The sequence below is a fragment of the Macrotis lagotis genome, chromosome 2 (assembly GCF_037893015.1).
Source record: "Macrotis lagotis isolate mMagLag1 chromosome 2, bilby.v1.9.chrom.fasta, whole genome shotgun sequence".
Classification (NCBI taxonomy): domain Eukaryota; kingdom Metazoa; phylum Chordata; class Mammalia; order Peramelemorphia; family Peramelidae; genus Macrotis; species Macrotis lagotis.
The window spans coordinates 337,299,665-337,318,517 of NC_133659.1; the positions used below are offsets into that span (position 1 = coordinate 337,299,665).

The following is an 18,853-nucleotide window of genomic DNA, read 5'->3' on the forward strand; positions in this document are numbered from 1 at the left end:
GTTTTGGAGAACTGTCTGTTTATGTCCTTTGGGTTTGGGTCTGATATTTGTGTTGAGTATCGGATCTATTTATATCAGAAATATTCGTGCTCCTGGTGTCTTTTTGCTAAAGGAGAAACTGTCAGAATCCAAAGGCAACAGCCAGGTTCCTCCCCAGTCTCCCAATAGACAGCACATGGGGGCAGGTTTCAGGTCCTCCCACACGAGTCTCTGAATGTCTACCCCTCAGACCAGGGGCTCCTCCACAGCCATCTCCCCAGTCAAGGGGACCCAGGGTCAGCTGTCTCCTCCTCTTCAAACCAGGGCCAGTTCTATTTCTCTCAAGCCCACGTGTCTCTTCAGAACAGGGCCCTCCCCCACCTCTTTCCACCCTTCCACCACTGTCTTCCCAGAGAAGGGGTAGACTTAAGGCAGGCTTTAGGCATCAACCGAGACAGAACAAAGGAAGGCTGCAATCTCCACTTTTATTGATAATTTCCCCAACGTTTACAACAGATATTATGTACCCAACCTACCCACTAGGCCCTGCACTCCAATTTCTCAGTCCCATTAGATCATCACAATCACCCCCAGGCTCCCTTTGACCATCTCTCTGGGCATGTCACACTTCTGATTTGGTCCTGGTGGAAGGGCTGGAAGGGCTGTTGGGCTCCTTAAACCTTAGTTGCTGCCATCGCCACAGTTTTCACCTTCATGACAGTGGCCTTTAAGGATTCAGTTGGGCTCCAGGTTCCCCAGTGGAGGTCAGAACTCCAGCCTCTGTAGTTCTCCTTAGGGTGCCAGTCACCATGGAGATTGGCCACCCCACAGTCGCTGAACCACCAGCCTGCACCCCCCTTCCATTGGCTGCATCGGTTGAAGGCGATATCACCACTGATACATGGATTGCAGGAGTCGTGGTCCCTGTCCAAGGTGCTGAAGGCACTGCCTACCTGGGAGGCTGCTCCTGACCAATTTTCACCACGGAAGGAATCTCCTGTACGTAAGAACAGTGGTTGGGACCCTGATCTCTCGTTCTGAACCATGGCATCCTCTCTGACCCAAGTCTATGCAGGGATGGGACCATGCTCTATTTGAGAAGCTTCCTCAGTCCAGTGTGAACTGCTTCCTTTTCCCAGGGACCAGGTTCATTAAATAGCCACCCTCCACCTTGGACCAAGTGGTGCCAACCCACCAGAGTTACTTTCTTTGTCTGGGACCATACGGACCCTGGAGGCCTCTTCTCTTGGTCCAGGCACACATTCTTTATCATTCTATTTCCACTCCCATCCAGGCCCCTGGCTCAGAGAGGACTCCTCCCTCTGTCCAGGACCCAGATGTTGACCTGGAGTCACTTTCTCTTTCCAGGCCCCAGGCTCACAGAAACCTTCCCCTCCATCCCAAGGCATAGATGCTGACCAGCACCCATTTTTTTTTCTTTTTTTAGGGTTTTTTTTTTGCAAGGCAATAGGGTTAAGTGACTTGCCCAAGGCCACATAGCTAGGTAATTATGAACTGTCTGAGGCCACATTTGAGCTCAGGCCCTCCTGACTCCAGGGCCAGTGCTCTATCCACTGCACCACCTAGCCACCCCTAGGACCCACTTTCTTAGAGCTTCCTTCCCACCCTGCATAAAACCCAAGCTCAGAGCCCCCGTCTAGGTCCTTCCTACGCACTGACAGAGCCATCCTCTGTCTGGGCTCAGACACTAGACCCTACCTGCCCTGGCTACAATCAGCCTGCTTTTCCTTCTCCTTGTCTGTGAGAATTATCCTAATCCATCTTCTTTATTCCTAAATTACCACCTGGTCTTATAACTTGAGGCCCTGTGCTATTTAACGTTTGTCAGCAGTTCCTTAGAGCAAGACATTTAACAGATGACATAAGACCCAGAGGGAGAGACAGCATTGAATGACAGCATCAGGACTGACAAAGATCCTGATAGGTTAAAGCAAGGGACTAAACTGAGAAAAATAAATTCATTAGGGATAAATGCAAACATCAACACAACTGGCCGACACAACAAATCAACATCCCAAGTATCAGATGGAGGAGAAGACAAAGAGAGATTGTTCTGGAAATGATCTGGGGCAAGTTGTGTATCAGTCAGTCTTGTGATCTGGCTGCCAAAAAACTTGGTGGGATTTCACTGTATTACCAACTTTGGGAAGTAAGGATGTGACAGTCTCTCTATACTCTGACCTGGAATACCGCATTTAATGGGTTATAGTTTTAGATAGCCATGGAGTCCACAAGAGGGCAACCAGGATGATCAGTCCAGGTGATGAGGAGCAAGTGAAGGAACCAGGGATGTTTAGCCTGGAGAAGAGAACACTCGGAGGTGGGAGGCTGGGGAGAGGAAAATAGTATTTGTTTCCTAACAATGAGAGCTGGTCATGGGCTGCTCCTTGGTGGAGGTCTCTAAGTAGAGGTCGGATCACCACTGGGCAGGAGTGTTAAGAGTAAGAATTCCTTTTCAGGTATGGATAGGACTAGATGGGGAAACCCTTCCAGCTCTCAAATTCCCTGATTCCATGAAACTTAAGTGTCCCCCAACTCCTCACTCTTCTAAAATTCCCTAGAGCTGTCAAAGGGCCTGACATCTGCCCTCTCACTCAGCTCCTGTCTCCTCACCCCCAATATCCAAAGGTTGCTGAAACTTGTTCCCTCCTCATCTCGTGACCCCTCATTTGGACTGGCACATCCTCATTGACCTCTTCTCCAATGAATTTTCTACCCAGCTGCCAAATAGACATCCTACAGCTCAGAGCAGACTGTGCCACTCCTCCACTCCATAGGCTCCAATGCTGCTTATTGCCTCTAGGAAACTCTTCAATTTGGCACTGAAATAATCAGACTGATTCTGGTTTTTTCCAATTGATCCAATTTACAACTATTGGATTTTGTCCTCTCACTGCCTAAGTCATGATTCTTTGTCTCTGAACTTATTAATAAGAAGTTTAGCTGGCCTATAGGAGTTTGGAAATCCAGTTCTCCTGTTCATCACTGTTCTCTTTTTGCCTCAAAGAAACCTGTTACCCTTGAGGGATGCAGGTGAATGCCAGGGAGTTTGGTCTGGGATCTTTATGTCACCAAGCCACTCTGCAAAGATGCCTGGTTTGTGCTCCAAAGACATCTGGGCTGCTGTGTCCAATTTTGCTGGTGGATTCAAACGATAAACACGTCTGAGTCACAGGGGGAAGGAGAAGATTGTTGCTGGCCCCTCACTTTCCATTTCCAACCAATCCTATTGTCTTCTGCACCTCGGCTCTGGAACCAATCTGAGTGAATTTGTCATTTATGATGGCAAGTTCTTGTAATGAATCAAAATCAAAACTTGCTACCCACCTGTTCTGTCCTTCCCAAAAGTATAAAAGAGAGCTGCCCCCCCCCACCATGAGGGGTATTGGCTTAGTTGGGGAAGCTGAGAACCTAGCGACTGGTAACTCATACTTGACCAATAAACTGATTGTTCAGGACTTTGTGCCTCATTTTACCTTAATTTTAACTGTTACTGCCTTCAGAGATCTGCACAGGCTGGTTCTCACACATCACCCTCACATCCTGTACCCTCCCCAGCAACCATGAACTTCATCCCTGATCCTGACAGGTGGGTATATGGAGCTAGGCCTCCAAAACACTGATCAGACATTTCCCCTCCATATTGCAGTATTCATACTCCTCATTTGATTCATACTTTTCTCCAATAGAATGTAAACTTCTTGAGGGCAGGGCTTGCATCCTTGTATTTGTATCACCAGGATTTAGCAAGCAAGAAGTACATAAATGCTCTATCTTCCATCCACGTACCTATCCATTCATCTGACCATCCAGCCGTTCGTACTGACTCTGTCCTTACAGCTGTATTGCTGAGTACATGGCCCAGGGCACAGTGGGGAACTTTATAAGCACTGGATGAATGAAGATGAGACCGATAGTGAGGGATCAAGAGGAGGATCCCAAGATCCTCTTTTGGAGCATCTCCAGTCCAGTCTCTATCCTGGTCACCTTCCTCCCCTAGAGTCCCTTCCAGGCTTGGCTCAAATGCCCCGCCCTTTTACAAGCAATCCCTCCCCAATTACTGTATTTTGAGGGATTAATAGTCTGACTTTATGTGAAATTCCCATGTCCCCCTAGTAAAAATGGAAGCTCCCCTTTAAGAAAGGTATTGCTCTACACTGGCATCTGGACTGGTAAATTCTCATCGATTGTTTGATCTGCAAGCTAAAGCTTGGCCTCAATGGCTTTCCTAAACAGTGGGGGGCCACCAGACCCCAAACACTGGACATTACACCACTACAATTGTACTGGACTTCCAGGTCACACTGCTAACTCACTTAAGAGTCCACTAAGACTGCTAGGATCTTTTTCAAATGAAAGACTGTCTAGTCATATCTCTTTCATCTTCTCCTTGGGAGGAACTTAAATATAGGATTTATTATTTCATTCTAGTCTATAGAAATCTCTTTGGATCCCGGTTCAATTATCGAACACGTTAGCTAGCCCCTTCTAACTTAAAAATCAAGCTTAAATGTAAGAAGTATTCCATCTCTGTCTTTAACCAAGAAACTGGTAAAGATTTTGAAATCCTCTCTGGCCAGGGAGAGATCCCTAGGGCACTCCACTAGAGACTTCTAGGAAGGCTGAGTTATTGCTACTCTTTGAGTTCAATCATTCAGTCTATTGTTAGCTAACCCAATTTCTTCACCTTAGCATACAAGTCTGTCAAATGTTCAGTTAAAACCTGAGTTAATGATAACTATAGAACCTCCTCACCTGCCAGTTTACGAAACCTAAAAAAGAAGAGTTTAAAAAAAAAGGAAGTTAATCTGCCCATCCTGGTTCTTTGAGGTCACTGCTTCATTTTCTTAGAATTCACTAAGCATTCCTTTAAAAAAAATATGTTCCAGAATTTGGGCAGGAGTCAAGCTCCCTGGTCTGGAGTGTGAAGACTATGTTCTTTGTCTTTTGTTTTTTTGAAAATCAGAACATCTGCCCTGGGGTCCCTGAAACCTCCCCTCCATCCTTTGTGACCTTTCAGGGGTCACTGCTAATAGCCTAGCCTTGCCATCTGCTAATGCTTCTCAGAGCCCCTGAATTCATCAAGGGCAATTAGAGACTCTCTTCCTATCTCATTCCCTCCATTCTGTCTCCACTAAAAACATTAGTCATTTCGGTTCTTCCTTGTCCACGTCAAAGATCACCCTCCTCCTCAGATACAACAGAAGCAAAACAAAGCCAGCTCTGTCTCTTCAGTTCTCGCTGTCTCCTCCGGCTCCCAGCGGGGGCCCTGTCCCTTCTGGGCCTCACAATGGCCAAAAGAAACATTGCCTTGTTGTCCTTACCGGTCCAACTCATCCTAATGTCTAAACTCTCATCAAACAAGATGACACCATGCCATGATCCCCCCAAATGGTCCTGCCTCATAACTGGAATGTTATCCTTCCTCTTTTTACCTGCTCTTTTCTAGCCCTCCTTTTAAGCTTACCAGTAATGCCACCTCCCCCAAGGAGCCTTTGGTGATTTCCCCTCAAGGAATGCCCTTCTCTCTCTGACCTTCTCTGATATTCTTCTCAATGTAACACATGTTTCTCTGCCTTTATATCTTATTACTAACTTGTTTGGAAGCTCCGGGTGAATTTTGCATCTCTCCCCAAGGAACTGAACACAGTAGGAGCTTAATAAATGCTCATCAAATGAATCGAAAGGATTGAATAAGTGCACTAACACCTAATAAAATGGATGAACTAATAAATCTCTATTAGGTTGTCTAAGTCCCCTGTGCAAACCCAGGACCCTGTACACAGTAGGAGTTTAATCACTGTTGCCGAATTTTACCATATTAGAAAGTGGGCCCACTCTCTCCCCTGGCAGAGCAGGGCTCACCTGCATTTCCAGAGTACCTGCCCAGGGACAGGGCGTAGAAACTGGACTCGTCACTGATCTGGAAGGAGTCATAGAGGGCATGGAGGCTCTTGTTTTCAAAGCTGTCTAAGTCCAATCTCAGTACGGTGCGGAAGCCAGGCTGGTGAGTCAGGGAGTACAGTTTTGATAGGCCCAACCAGTGTTCACCTGTGGGGGAGGAGAAGGCTAAGGGGGCCTGGGTCACAGTGGGCAGCAGGGAGTGGGTTCCCCTGCCTCGGAAGGGCTTGAGGGAGGCCTTCTAAGTGTCTGTCCTCTGGATCTAGTCTCCCCTCCTCACCTGTCTAGTCCTAGGTATCTCCCTCTCACCCACCAGCCCAGGCTGGTTCTACCTTCCTATGATCCCAAGCCCAGGTCAGCTCACCAGGATTGGGGGGACCCATTGATCTTCAATCAGAGATAGAGTCTGGAGATGGTGGGACCCACTTTTAGGGTAGGAGGTTCTAGGTGAGGACTTCTGTGGGGAATTTTCCACTTTTGGATTGGGCATGAGTCTAGATTATCTCACTTTGATGGAGGAGGGGGAGAGGTCTGACAAGGTTCTGCCTGTTCCATTATTTTCAATTCTCTGACACCCTCAACTGTCCAATTTTAATGCTCCAGGGAGTATCCAACATTATCCAGTCTTTTTGGGTGGGGGGAGGGTAGAGTGGGGAAGGGAAGCTTGGCTCTGCTCTGGGGATTAACCACAATTATCTGTTGCTCTAGATTATGGGGGGGGGAGGGAAGGTTGTTAGGCCACACCATTTCAGGAATGTATGGGGACAGGTCCCCCAGCAGGGCTGCCTGTGGCCAGGCTTCAGACCTCTCCAGTTTCCTCACCTTTCACATTCCCAAAGCCATAATCGTACTCCCTCCAGCCCCGATCAAATGCCAAAGGCATGCCATTGCCCCCCGTCCGTCTCTGGAAGACTGCCCAGCCGCCATCGTTTTGCATGTCGCAGTAGGCCTGGTGGGTTACAAGGTGCATGGGAGGTAGAAGGGGGCATTTCTTTCATCTCACAGACTCTTTTAAGTAGTTGTCTCAGATAGGTAAAGATGGGCTGCCATCCCTGGCTCCCAGGAAAAAGGGCCTCTTCACCCTCTGTCTGTCCCTTACTTCCAGACTTCCCTGATGAGAAAGCCCTCCTAACATCTGCTCTCATATGCCACCCTGGAATACAAAAACTCACCTTTTCTCCCTCCAATCCTCTTAGAGATCATGATGGAAAGCACCTCCATTTCCAAGGCATTCCCAAAGTTAAACCCTCCCTCCTCCTTCTCCTCCTCCCAAGTCCCTTGAGGCAGGCCGTGCAAAATATACCATCCCGTTTTATGGAGAAGGAAAGTAAGGTTCAGAAACGAGAAGGGATACACCCAGCTAGGCAACCTACAGACCCCTTCTCTCTCACACTGGCCCCACCCAGTTAATCGATGATCCACCGTCCCCTTCCCTCTAAACACCTTTCACCTGTACTTCACAATTGCCTTCCCACCTGCCTCCTCCCCCTCCATTCCAATCCCTTTGCCACTCAGCTGCTCAAAGAGCCACCACTCCCTATTACCCACCCAGGACCAAACAGAAAGCCCTTCTACAGTTGCAGCCACTTCCTGTCCGTGTTTGTTCCTTAGTTACCCCCACCTATGAGTTTCCCTACGCCCCTCAAAACCACCGTCCGTCCCCTGGATCTGACCACACTTCATATAACCCTCAACTTTCTCATAAGAACCTAGTTCCTTGCAGGCAGGGACCTTGGTTTTGCCTTCTGTATCCAGCAGGTAATTGATAAATGCTGTTTGACTGACCTGGAAGGCTTCTGGGGCCCCATCTGGCTTAATGACAAACACACCACTTGGCAACTGTGGATTGTCTGCCCAGATCTGCGAGCAGTCCCTCCCTGCAAGGGACAGAGAAGCAGAGATGAGTATGGGGCTTCTGAGGACCCCTGCCCAGAGGGGGTCTCATTCTGCCATCCTGCTCTCCAAAGTCCAGCCCTAAGAGTCAGAGGCTCTGAGTCTGTTTTCTTGTCTCATATCATCAGCCCGGGGCCTTCAGAGGTCATCTCATCCAATTTCATTTTCAAGGAGGGAAACTGAGGCCCAGAGATAGAAACCGAGGTAATCCTGGGAGGCCTTCTGGAGGAGGGACCCTCAAGGAAACTGGAGTGTGTGCTAAGGAAGTTGGACAGGAGTTCGGGTCCTACTCTACATATACAGGGGAATTAATGGTCGTCGGCAAGGCTTTTAAGGAGAAAGCCCAGTGTCCTTCATGACCACACTCTCCTCCCCTATCCTGCCTTCTGCAGTCCCATCTCCCATGGAAGTCAGCTTCCCAGGTGACAGGCCTCCAGGGCCTTGCCTGGGCTTGGGTTCAAGTGAAGAGTCAAGCTCTTCTGAGGGTCAGACTTAAGGTCATGCTTTCCTATCTCAATCCTTTGAATTCACTGCTTAAAAACTGAAGCCTCCCCCCCCCCCACCCCCAGCCCCCAGCTCGGCCCAGGGCCCCACACAGACCTTGACTCTCCAGCTTGGGAGCTTTTAAGAGCATCTGCAGAAAGAGTAGAAACATGGTCATCCATTGGGGCACTGGCAGCCAGGGGGCACCAGTCATTTAGGGGGGCGATGGGGAGTTGTTAGAGATGCTGATTTGGGTTCCAGGAACTCCAAAGATAGAACTGTCCCAAGATTGCCTTGGGAGACTGAACCCTGCTAAGTGTTACAAGCACAGAGTATAACCTGCCTCCCTCCTGCTGCTGCAGAAGACCCAGCTGTCTCCCAGGTGAAGCCAAGTATATCTGAAATCAGATGGGTGCTTGGGACCAAGTCACTCCCCTTTTTGAGCCTCAGTGTCTTTATTTGTAAAAATGGATTTAAAAAAATGCTCATACTTACTCCATCAGGGTCCATATAAGGCCCTAATGAGGTAATGTCTGAAAAGCACGTTGTAAACCTTCCCGCACTGGAAGGACGTTGCTGATGATGACAACTGGGATGCTACTTGCTTCTGCATAATTGAGGCAGCAGGGGGCGCCCCAGTGGATAGTGTGGGGCCTGGAGACACCTGAGGTCAAATCCAGCGACACATACATAGTAGCTGTAGGATCCTGGGCAAGTCACTTTACTAGGTTCCCCCAGTTAAATGAGCTGGAGAAGGAAATGGCAAACCCTTCCTGGATCTGTGCCAAGAAGACCCCAATGGGGTCATGAAGCTACAAGTAAGTGGTTTTGTTTATAACAACCCTATGATTGAGATGGGGTGGAATGGGCAAACTTACCAAAGAGCTGTTTCCACATGGGTGGATTTGAGCACAGACCTCTTATCTCTAGCCCCAGCTCGTTCCCCTGTTCTCTAGGGACTGCCTAGACCCAAAGAGCAGGAGGTGACCCTAAAGGCTTCCCCATGGCCTGGCTCCCCAGCAAATCGAACAGGGATGTCCAACCACTGGAACTGGTCACAAGAGCTACCAGAACGGATAGCAAGGATTGAAGATTTCACTCCCATCAAGTATGTAGAGCAAGGTTTGAGGTTTGCCTTCCCAGCAGGTGAGGGACTACTACTCATGCTCAAGGTGCAGGCCTACAGCTCTCTCCCAGGGTCCAGTCTGCAAGGTATGAAGGACAATGAATGAGAAAGAAGAGGATTTGAAGGGCAGGGGAAGAGGAGAAGCACTCGAACCATGTGCCAGTCGGAGAGGGAAGGGGGCAGAAGGTGACCTAGAAGGAGAAAAGTACTGCTGAACACTTGGCAGTGAAGAAGCGAATCTGTCAGGCTAGATGTCCTCAAGATGTCTAACAAGGAGACAGACTCAGGTGAAGACATCTTGGTGGAAAACATCTGAGTGAAGATCAAAGGAGAGACCAAAGAGTTGTGTCTTGAAAGTAGACTAGAGGGGCAGCTAGGTGGCACAGTGGATAAAGCACTAGCCCTGGAGTCAGGAGGACCTGGGTTCAAATCCGGTCTCAGACACTTACTAATGACCTAGCTGTGTGGCCTTGGGCAAGCCACTTAACCCCATCTGCCTTGCAAAAACCTAAAAAAAAAGTAGACTAGAGCCCATTTGGACAGAAGATGGAGAAGGCCCCGAAGAGAGATCATGATCTTGGAATGAAATCATGCGAGATAAGAGATGGGGCTCTATTCTTGACAAGAACCAGTCATCTCCACCAAATTATACTCCCCTTGGGGACTTGGCTTCCTCGTTAAAATGTAAACTCCTTGAGCTTCCTTGTACTTGTCTCCCCAACACTTAGCTTCTGGCTCATGGTAAGGTAAGCACTCGTGCTCATTCTATCTCTCTCTCATCTCTCCTTTTCTACTTCTCTATCTCTCACCTCTCTACCATTTCTCCTAATATATTTACCCATCTCTTTCTTTCCTCTAGTTTTCTGTCATCTCTCCACTTCTCTCTTATGTCTCTCTGTATCTCCATCTATCATCCCTACTTTTAGCATCTCTATCTCTCCTCTCTAATCTCTTTATGTCTCATCTACCTAGTGATGGAGAACTTCAGTTATCTAGGCATCATCTTTCTGTCCAAAAACAGCTAATGAATTCTTGTCTGGCTTTAATGATAACTTCACCCTTCAATCAATGGAGGAAACCACAAGAAGTCAAGTCTTTACTTTTGCCTGCAAGAAAGAACCGACTGGGATCAGAGAAATGATAGAAACATGGAAGGAAGTATTTCCTTCATCTTGGAGTAGTAAAGAAGAGGAGGAAAGCTGGGTAAAAACTGATGTGCATGAGGAATTTGGAGGGGCAGATTTCAAAGGGGACAGAGAAAAGGTGGGGAGAGCCATAGGGATGAGAGTCTACAGGGCTGGGATAGTCTCAAGAATGAAATCCCGAAGACACAAAGAGAAGCAACGTTGATAAGGAGGAAGAGGAGATTAAAAAAAGAGATGAGTGTGGGGCTACAAGGAGCCCAGAAGGCTGGCACTCTAGATGTAAAATTGGGAGCACCAAAGCTCAGAAAGGGCTGAGACTGATGAGGAAAGCAGCCAAACACAAGAACCTTCTCAGTGAGGCTGGGAGGACCAGAGAGAGGACAGGCTGACTCTCCAAGGCAGATGGAGTGATAACAATCAATGGAGAGAAGGCAAAACTTTTGGTGTTCAAGCGTTTCAGTCGTCTCTTTGTGACCCCATTTGGAGTTTTCTTGACAGAAATACTGAAGTGATTTGCCATGTTCTTCTCCAGCTCACTTGATAGATGGAAAAAACTGAGGCAAATAGGGTGACATGACTTGCCAAGGATCACCGAGCAAGGAAGTATCTGAGCCTGGATTTGAACTCTGGCCTTTCTGCTTCCAAGTCCAATGCCTCCTTTTATTTTGCTTTATTTTCCTCTACCCCAAAGAATGCTCTTTGTATTACAGAGAACAAAAAGGTGAATAAAGAATTGAAAGACAATGAGCCAGTAACATGGCTCCCATGATAAGCACCACACCCTTGAGTATGGCGAGAAGAATCTGCCATAATGACTGTGCTGATCAATGACTCTGAATAATTTTTGTAGAAAAGAAGTATTAGTATTGGAGAAGAATAAAAATAGTCATGATTTTCAAAAGATGGAAGATTACAGAGTCAGAAAACTTGAATTTGACTTTGCTTCCTATTTAGGCCACTCACAGGGTCTGCTGAAGAACTGTGGAGAGGGAGAGGAACCCCAGTTTTGGAGAACAGCAAATGCCCCAATTTTCATACTGGAAAGAGATGAGCAAAGTAGAGGCAGTGATCCGAACTGGCCGACATTTCAAAGATGTGGCCGGTGAACACTGAGAAGAGGAAGTAGTGATCATAAAGAGTCAGCAGGACTCTGCCAAGAATAGGCTGCCCTGGACTAACCAGATTTTCTTTTCTTCCTGAGTTACCAAACTAGTAAATCAGGGCCTGGACAGAGATCCCCATGATAGACTTGCATGAAAACAACAATAGTAAGCATTAACAGCTTACATATCGTCTTATTTGAAAATCACAATAACCCTATGGTAGGTGCCATTATCCCTATTTTACAGATGGGGAAACCGAGGCTGAAAGATGAAATGCCTTGCCTAGAGTCTCACTGCTGGAGACAAGATTGCTGAGATTGGATTCGAACTCAGCTCTTCCTCACTTTGCCAAGCCCAGTGGTCCACTCCCTGAGCCACCTAGGTGACAGAATCACAATATCTCGGATTCTGGAAGGAAGAAGGGATGTCAGAGGATGCTGAGCAAGAATCTTCACTTCGAGGACAAATGACCAACCAGCCACTGCTTAAATCAATCATTGAAGCAACGAGCATTTTGTTAGGTGTGGTGGGTGTGTGTGTGTGTGTGTGTGTGTGTGTGTGTGTGTGTGTGTGTGTGTAGAAAGAGAGACAGAGGTGGTGGCGAGAGAGAAAAGGAGGAAGGGGGAAAGAGAAATAGAGAAGAGAGAGGGGAGGAGGGAAAAGAGAATGAGAAGAGGAGACAGAAACAGAAAGTGAGGGTGAGTGATTTGGGGGGGATTTCAGGGATAAAGAAGGGTTGGGGAATAAAGGCATGGAGATGACAGCTTGGACTATTGCATCTGAGGAATGGCAAAGGGCCTGGGTTGGCTGAATATGGGAGGGGAAGAAGGGGCAGCAAGCCTGGAGTCAGGTGGTAAAGGGTTTTGAATGCTGAGTAGAGGCTTGTTGGTTATCCTGGAGGCAATAGGGAACCAGTGAAAGTTCCAGCAGATCTCTAGTGCCTCCCAGGACAGACAGTTCATTCCACTTTGAGGAAACTTTAAAGGACAAGGACATTTCTCTATCACATCTAAATTTTCACCTTGGCGATTCCTCCCCCTTGGAAACCAACTGGAGCCAAGCAAAAAAAAAAAAAAAAAAAAAAAAGGGGTGGTGATGGTAACAATTCCTCTTCCCCAAGATAGCCCTTGGGTGCAGATCCTATATCCCAAATCCACTTCCCTGGCCTTCACATCCCATTGCCCCCTCCAGAGCATGCGCAGTTCCTGCCTTCTGTGGGAGGCCAGCCCCTGGGCCCAGCTCTGTAGAGACTGTCAGCTCAGGAAGGCCTTTTCTGGGGCCCATGCCCCCCTTTCCACCCTGACTTTGAGGGGACTTGCCCCCTCCCACCCAGATCTTTTCCTGGATTACACTGAGTGTAGCCACAGCTTCCCTTCAATCTAGAACTTCACACTTTTTCTCTATTAAATTTCTTTGGGCAATTGAGCCCATTCATTGTTTCTGTTCTTTCTTGACCCTCATCCCAAACAATGGAGTTCTCTCTCCCAACTTCTTATTTCTTACAAATCAGATGGCAATGCCTTCTAAGCCCTCCTTTGTCCCTGACAAAAATGTGAAAAGATCCCTGACCCCCAAGGCCCTCCATCAAGGCCTGCCCTCCAGGAGACACTGATCATTTGACCACCTAATTGTACTCGTCTAGGCTCTGTCACCTCTTGTCCAGCTACAGCATGTGAGATCTTCTCATGATGAAAACTCAACACTAAGCATCCCACTTCCACCAGGAAATTCCCTTGACCCAGGAGTATTGACAGATAAAGTAGAGGCTGCCCAGTCTTACACGTGCAACAGTTAGAGGAGTCCCAAACTGGATGGTTAGTTCTAAAGAGTAATAATAATAATAATTAATATTGTAATGTAAAATTAAATATTTGTAGATTGTTTAGAACCATGTCTGCTACAGAGTAATTAATTATTAATAAAAGCTTATTTCCTTCAAGTCAATTTGGAGCGGGGGGAGGTCACTAGCAGAAAACCCCAAGGATCAAGGTTTGGCTTTGTGCTATCTACCATCTTTATCATGGTCGAAAGGTATAACTGGCAAGCTCGTCAAATGTGCAAGTGACCAGAAGCTGACAAGGACAGTTACCATGGCCAATGACATGAAAGATGGAGGGCTAGGTGGTACCTAAATTTGAGAGGGCTAACTTGGCACCCAAGTTCAGAAGGTCCACCTTCCAAGTGGAAGCCAGGGCAGGGGCAGCCCACCAGTGTTGTCTGGAAGAGAGTGGGCAACTGGGTTGGTTAAGAAGTTCGAGGAGTCAGCAGTGCGGCAGGCAGCCAAGAAGATTCGTGATCCCCAGAGGCAGGAGAACCTTGGAGCATCCAGGACAAGGGAGACAAGGGTCCCACTGTCATCTGCTCTTCTTGGACCCCCACTGAGACAACAAGTTCTGCTCTGGGTACCAGAGATCTGGAAGGATATTGGTAAACTGGCGCATGTCCAGAGGCTAGTGAATGAGATGGCATTGTAAATCCTGGCTGTTACAACTGAGCCTGGGGAGTAAGCTTGGGGGCTAACAGATAGATGCTTTCTGAAGGAGGGGTTTGCCTTGCTCGGCTTAGTCCTCAGAACAGAAGTTGTAAAGGGACAGAAACACCTAAGCCCAAGGTCAGGACATCTTTCCTCAAAACAAGAGGGGAGCAGGGTGCCTGCCTGTTAGGCCATTTGTCAGAAATGTGTTGGGGAGGTTGGAGAGAGGAGTCTCTTCATTCAGGTAGCAGTCTGAGGTCTTTTGGGGGGAGTGGGCCTAGCTATTGAGAAGGAGCATGCCCCTTGGCCAGATGTCCTGGGACAGTAGAGTTGGAAAGGATCTTGGGGCAGAGAGAGGCCAGCCTCTTCACTGCTCCCCCAACTGCATGAGGAAGGAAACTGAGGTCCCTAGACAGGTGGGACAAAGGAGGGTACAAGAGAGTTTCAGCTGTGCCATCCAGTACACCACTATTACCTTACAGCCTGGCAACCAGAGCCAATAATGAAATCAGCTGAGCAAGAAGGATCACATAGCCTAGAAGGTGCCCAGCCCTTACCCATGCAGAGGTAGAGGAAGGTCTGAGCCAACTACTGATGGGCTTCTTGGTCTGTCATTGGAGGACCCCTTCTAGGCCTGTCTCTAGTGCACATAACGGGGACCCTGGGCTTCCTGGCAGATCAGCAGAATCTGGAAATGTTCCTGGGAAGAAGAAAATGCTGTTCTGGGAAGATGGGGGGGGGTGGAACACCAGGAAAAGCCAGACCAAGAAGGCGAGAATGAGGGTCCAAGCTCCCCAGGGTTCCCAGACAGGCTGGTGGGGATCAAGAATTCAGGGCACTTACCCGCCTCTTCACCGTTCCTGGACTGATGGGTGGCAGGGAGAGGAGGAGGATGGCAAGGGCAAAGCTGACCTGGATCACTGGGGCCATTGTTCCTGGACTGGAGAGATGGAGGAATTGTGGCTGTGGAATACTAAGACCCCCTGGACCCTACTGCCCTCAGTGAATCTGTCTCCCCCTCTCTAAACCTCTCTCCTCTGAGCCCTCCTATCTCCATCTGAACCTCCCTCCCCTTCTCTGAGCCCCCAACCCTTCAGGTCTTGACTCACCCTGAGCTGTCTCCTGCCTCCCAGAAGCCAAATTTTCTCCTCTTGCCCTACTCTCAGGCTTGGGCTGTTTATGCCTCTTGGGAGAGGGCGTCACCTGGGGCGGGACAGGGTGGCCCCACTTGGCTTGGGTGGCACTTCCTACCCCACAGGGCCTGAGTGCTGTGTGCTTGGGCTGGGCCCATACACTCAAAGGTTCCTTCTTCCTTTCCCCTCACCGCTTTGAGTAAGCCAGGGGATCCCCATCATGACAATGACTTTGGTTTTGAAATGAAGGCTCACAAGGTGGAGGCATTCTTCTCCCCACCTCACAGAGAAGGAAACTGAGGCCTAGAGAGACCTAGGGTCACCAGGGAGCTGGCTTCCAAGGCAGCATCTGGGGTCAGAGTCTTTCTGCAACACAACCTAGGCCATATTTGAAATAGTTCCTTCTTTAACCAGTTCAATCCTTATATCCAGGCCTGAAAATAATGGCAAACCAGCAGAGAAGCTGCCTCATGGTGGGGTCTTTCCCAGCTCTAACTCCAGGTCTGGGGGACTTCCTGCCTCAAAAAAATCCCAATTTGGGCAGTGGTGGTGGTGCAGTGGATAGAGCACCGGCCCTGGAGTCAGGAGGACCTGAGTTCAAATCCAGCCTCAGACACTTAATAATGACCTAGCTGTGTGGCCTTGGGCAAGCCACTTAACCCCATTGCGTTGCAAAAACTAAAAAAAAAAAAAAAAAAAAAAAAAAATAGTACCAATCCTCCTGGTTTGTCTGCTAGAGCTCTCTCTCTCTCTCTCTCTCTCTCTCTCTCTCTCTCTCTCTCTCTCTCTCTCTCTCTCTCCCTCCCTCCCTCCCTCCCTCCTCTGGAGCCTCAGAATCCCAGTGTGTCCCACTTCATTGCACTGATCCCATGGGACCCCAAGCTAGACCTCTGTTTAGACTGGGGGCTCCCTGAGGGCAGGACTTGGTCTCCCCCAGAGTGGGGACAAGACACAGGGTTTGCCTGGCTGGGACTGTGAGCCTGGGCAGGTTTTGGTGCAGTCCCTGCCAGCCTTTGGCCCATGAGGACCTCCTACTGAGGGGTCCTCTCTGTGACCATGGGCTAGTCTCTAGGATTCTCTTCCCATAGATGGGTGAGGGTTGGGCAGGAAGGGAAATTCTTACACTTCTCAGGAACAAAGGTAACCATTGACCACTCCATGGGGTGTGGGTGAGAGGCTGTGCCCTCAATCCTGATCCCTCTGCTTAGCTCCACGGACCCAGCCCTCAGTCAACACAAGGGAGGCAGCATCTTCTGCAGCCAAGCAGAACCAGGGTTGGGTGCTACCCTTACTAAGGGGAACCCTGGGATGGGCAGCTGTGTTCTGTGGAGCCCCTCCTGAGCTGGGTAGTGCTGGCCTCAAAGGACAGTCTGAGGGGAGGACTAGTTCCAGGGGCTCTTCTCTCTAAGGTGAGGAGCCCTGATATGTCTCAGGATGTGCTTGGCCAGTCCCTTGGGGATATAGAATGTTGACAGAATGCATCATGAACCCAAGGGCCAAGTAGTCCTGGGTAGATGGTGGTGGGACCTTCTGGGACCACAAAGTCCCAGGGATGCAGCCTCTCCTGCAGCCCTCATTACATGGCTTGGGGTTGATCTGGATGTAGGGTCCTAGGCCAATCACCAACAAGTCCTGGTGCAAAAGCACCTGGGGTGCTGCTGCAATCTGGGCAGCTCGGCAGACGATGTGAGCTGAAGGAGGCTGATGATGGTGAAGGCCCTGGAGACCAGCCAGAGGAAGATCAATGAGGATGCTCAGCCCAGACAGAGCACAGAGGCCGAGCTGGGCGGTGTCTGGGGCCTCCCAAGTGCCGGTGCTTCCCTGACCAAGGATCCCGAAGAGCTGGTTCTGCCCAGGCTCACCCCTTCACTCCATACAGTGACAGTGTGCTGAAGACGGCATTGAATGCACACATGGCAAGAGGCTTGCCCTGCAGCTCCCAGGAAAGGGACTTGGGCCTGGGAAAAATCACGCCAATTCCTGTCTCAACCCCCTTCATCCTCCGGGCCTCCAACTGCTCATTGTTCATTGGTGCTGCCAGTTTTTGGATTTTTCTTTTTTTTAGAGTTTTCAAGGCAATGGGGGTTAAGTGACTTGCCCAAGGTCACACGGCTAGGTAATTATTAAGTGTCTGAGGTTGGATTTGAACCCAGGTACTGACTCTTAAGGCTGGTGCTCTATTCACTGCGCCACCTAGCTGCCCTTTATTGGATTTTTTTTTAAAGAAGTCGTGGGTTTTAATAAAATGACATTTAGAGAGAAACCTTCCATGCCACACTGCTCTCGGAGCCTCTAGTGGAAGCCGCACCTGCCCCACACTGGCTCCCATAGCACAGAGCCAAGGGATAACAAGGACTCTCCCAGAATTCCTCAGGGACAAGAATTTGGAAGAACAGAGCAGTTTGGAGGACCAGGAGAATGAAGGTTCGGGACCGATGCTTGGGTTGAGAGATCAGGTCTCTGACAAGCTTGGATCTGATGGAGTGCGGCCGGCAGGCAGTAACTCGAGGTTGGTCCAGGCGCAGCGGCTCCTCACTGCACCTCCTCTACTTGGGCGATGACTCGCCTTCCTCTGACCTGCCCACTGGTCAGCAGATTCTGCGCCCGGGTCCTTCAGCTTGGCCAGGGGAGCTCGGCCTTAGCCTTCCGGGGTCCACTTGTCCCTGGCTCCTCCCACCTTTTCATCCCCCTTCATGTGCCATTTTCCTGTGAACACCATGAAGGCAAGGACTGTCTTTTCCCTTCTCTTTACAGCCTAGAGCTTATCACTATCTGGCACACAGTGAGAGCTTAATAATTGCCTTCTGCATGCGGGTGGAGGTGACAACTTGTCACAGAAGGTGGGCTCACGCCACAACCTCCCAGGCCTCCCTGCCTCCACTCCCTCCTTGCTGTCTCCAGTTGGTCTTTCATACCCTCAAGATCTTCACACGTTATCTGGTCATCCCTGCGTATCCCATGGATATGCAGAAGTCACATGCTCCTAGGCACGTGGCGTCCTGACTTGGGAGGCCAAGTAGTCCTCACCTCCCTCCCTCTTCCAGTCACTCAAGTCCGGCAGCAAGATGATGGTGCTAGATACAGGGGATGGCATTTCTGGTGCCCAACAGCTATGAGGACACCAGAGCAGCCACCTTCGGGACCGTCATTATGTGCCTGACCCAGCAACCTGATTTAGCAGAGATGGTGACTTTCCTGGGGTACAGCTGCTGCACAGGTCACAGCTTCCAGGAACATGTCAGTGACAGCAGAGGTGCCAATCCCCTCTGAACAGCAGGCTAACAAGTCTAGGAGCCGCTGAAGGGTACCCAAGGCCAAACAGAGCCACTGGGGTCATTAGGTGGTTAGTGGGGAGAGGCTCGAGATGGTGACCATGTGAGATGAGCACACCATTCTGGCCAATCATTTATTAACTGAACTGGAGGTCACTTCTTGGCCAGGTTGGGCCCATCTGTTTGTGGCCCCAGTGCCCGCTCCCCCCCCCCACTCCCACCTGTTCTCACCTACCTGAACAGCCCCTTGTCCTCTCCATCCATCTAAACCTGGCCCAGCTCACGGCCTGTCTCCTCCTGGGGCTGGGGTCTCCTGCAGGATAC

General features: G+C 49.3%; 1 protein-coding gene across 2 annotated transcripts; it reads right to left on the minus strand.

Moving 5' to 3' along the window:
* Positions 1-450: 450 nt before the first annotated feature.
* On the minus strand, positions 451-18,808 carry LOC141515536 (fibrinogen-like protein 1). Of its 2 annotated transcripts, none has more exons than XM_074227213.1 (7): positions 18,765-18,808; positions 14,968-15,064; positions 8,395-8,428; positions 7,687-7,778; positions 6,724-6,850; positions 5,866-6,051; positions 451-976 (listed from the first exon to the last, which is right to left on the minus strand). In XM_074227213.1, exons 1-7 carry the CDS (start codon positions 18,791-18,793, stop codon positions 654-656), a joined length of 888 nt encoding a protein of 295 aa, XP_074083314.1. In that variant the 5' UTR covers positions 18,794-18,808; the 3' UTR covers positions 451-653. The 2 variants fall into 2 exon arrangements, with proteins under 2 accessions (XP_074083314.1, XP_074083315.1); XM_074227214.1 differs by lacking the exon at positions 18,765-18,808 and adding an exon at positions 15,234-15,338.
* Positions 18,809-18,853: the final 45 nt, after the last annotated feature.